A 2,338-nucleotide genomic window follows, 5' to 3' on the forward strand; every position below is an offset into this window, starting at 1 on the left:
ATGTATATGCATATATATATATATATATATATGTATATGCATATATATATTTTTTTGTGTAGCTACTTTCTTTTTCTCTCACTCTATATATATTATATACGCAGTAGATAGATACGCATACATGCACGTACACATTTGTGAGAGCATTTGTGCATGTGTATGTCTGTACTTATCTGTCTTTGTATGTTCATATGGTTGTGTGTGCATGCACTTTTATGAATGGAATGTATATATGTATGTGTGTAAGTATTTTCATTAAAAGAGTGTGATGTGCATTTCTTTTCCACAATAGGACTATTGAACAAAATGTACAAGTTTTCTTTTTATTTGGCAAGAGGTCATGGTTCATCTATAAAAGAAGTAATATAAAAAAAAATAGTTATTATCATGTTGAAAATATTATGATAACAAGCAATACTAAAATCACAGCTATAAGCACCATTATCTTAACCATCACAATCATTATCATAACTTTTATGATCATTATCACAACCATTGCAGTCATTATCACAACCATCACAATCATTATCATAACATTTACAATCATTATCACAACCATCACAATCATAATCACAACCTTCACAATCATTATCATAACTTTTACGATCATTATCACAACTATCGCAGTCATTATCACAACCATCACAATCATTATCACAACCATAATCATTAAGACAATCTTCATGATCATTGTCACAACTATCACAACCATTACAATCATTTTCAGAACCTTCACACTACCATCATTACAACTTTCTCAATTAACACCAAACATCACATCCATTTTGACCAATACTACTACTACTCCTCTCATGGCCGCCACTGTCACTGCTACCACAGCCATGACCACCACCGCTGCCGCCGCCACTGTCATCATTGTCATTATTTTCCCTCTTAGATGCCCTGCAGATATTCAAATTTAACGCTAACCAATTGACCTCATCTGTTTGTAAATGATTTCTCAAATTGGCATAATAGACACATTTTGAGGGAGGATATAGTGTTATGGTTGATAAAATTTAGAGCCTGGTGCACAGGAACTAAAACACAGCCTTGGTTAGTTCCTGTGGAAACTGAAATTGCCTCTGAACATTGACCTGTTAGATATCATTCCTTTGTACAAAGATACTATTGCCCTTATCATTTTATCAGGAAGACCAACTTTTGACAAAATTTTCCAAAGTGCCTCACAATTCACTGTATTGAAGTCATTGGTCAAGTCAACAAAGACCATGTACAAGTCAGTATTTTGTTCACATGCTAAGGGCAAAAATTATGTCGATTGTGACTCTCTCAGCCCCAAATCCACACTGACATTCAGGATATATGCTGTTTACTACAAGCATATTGATATGGTTAAGAATTGATATGGGAACAGCAAGTAAAAATCTTGAGAAGTACATGAAACAAATAGGGGTTGCAATAAGGGTGGAGCACTTGTAGAAAACAGCACTGCTTGGAACCGCTTGAATACTCCGGATAGTGCTCAAAGAATAAGGGGTGTTATCTTAGCTCACTAGTTACAAACAGCTGGCACTGTAGTACATCTCCAGTGTTAGAAGCTGTGCAAAGACAATAAATAATAATAATAATATTTATTATTTTATTTCTAAAATAAGTGCATACCTATAAATTTTGAGGAATGTACAGACAACTAAATAAATCCCAGTACTTATCAACCCTAAAATGATGAAAACAAAACCTACCCCAGTGAGACTTGAACACCACATATCAAGGGACAAAACTAAATACTTCCAAGTATTTTGTCTGTTGCGCTATTGATTTTACTTTCACCAACCTCGTGGACCTGTTATTATAATTGTACGAAAGCTTGTCTTGTAAAGGAAAATTATAAGTGGTAATAAAATGAACTTACTTAGGCAAACTTTTTCGTAGTAGTTGACTGATTTCTCTTTAACAAATAGCAGCTGGTTTAACATATATTGTGCTGTTTTACTCAAATGGCAAATACGATATTTCTCACTGTATTCAAATGACACACACCACCGTTTATTTTTACATTTAGTTGTGCATTCTTCAAGACTTATATTGGATATTCTTTCATCATTGTGGCTCACAATTTTCTTCTTTTCCCATTTTTTGAATTCCAATTTGCCTAAAAGACAATCTGGAAAAAAAAAAAAAATCCTTCAAAATATATAAAAAGATTTTAGATCTATAGTAAAGGAAAGGTAAGAATGAAAGTCCTGCTCATTCATGAAAGAAACTGCTTATAAAGAAGAATGAAAACTGTTTATGGATCTTGTTAAATTTCTGCTAACGACTTGAAGTTACACCTGATTGTTTTGACATAATTTTAAATACTTATAACCTCTTT

General features: G+C 32.9%; 1 protein-coding gene across 1 annotated transcript in view; it reads right to left on the reverse strand.

The window, feature by feature from the left end:
• Positions 1-309: 309 nt before the first annotated feature.
• The window catches only part of LOC106883020 (uncharacterized), a 56,614-nt gene continuing 54,585 nt past the window's right edge, over positions 310-2,338 (reverse strand). Inside the window, exons 10-11 of the mRNA XM_052966812.1 lie at positions 1,877-2,128; positions 310-349 (exon numbers count right to left, since the gene is read on the reverse strand). Of these exons, the coding sequence (XP_052822772.1) occupies positions 339-349; positions 1,877-2,128 (263 nt within the window). The 3' untranslated portion in view covers positions 310-338. The remainder of the gene's footprint in view (positions 350-1,876; positions 2,129-2,338) is intronic.

The sequence above is a fragment of the Octopus bimaculoides genome, chromosome 3, assembly GCF_001194135.2.
Source record: "Octopus bimaculoides isolate UCB-OBI-ISO-001 chromosome 3, ASM119413v2, whole genome shotgun sequence".
NCBI classification, from domain to species: domain Eukaryota; kingdom Metazoa; phylum Mollusca; class Cephalopoda; order Octopoda; family Octopodidae; genus Octopus; species Octopus bimaculoides.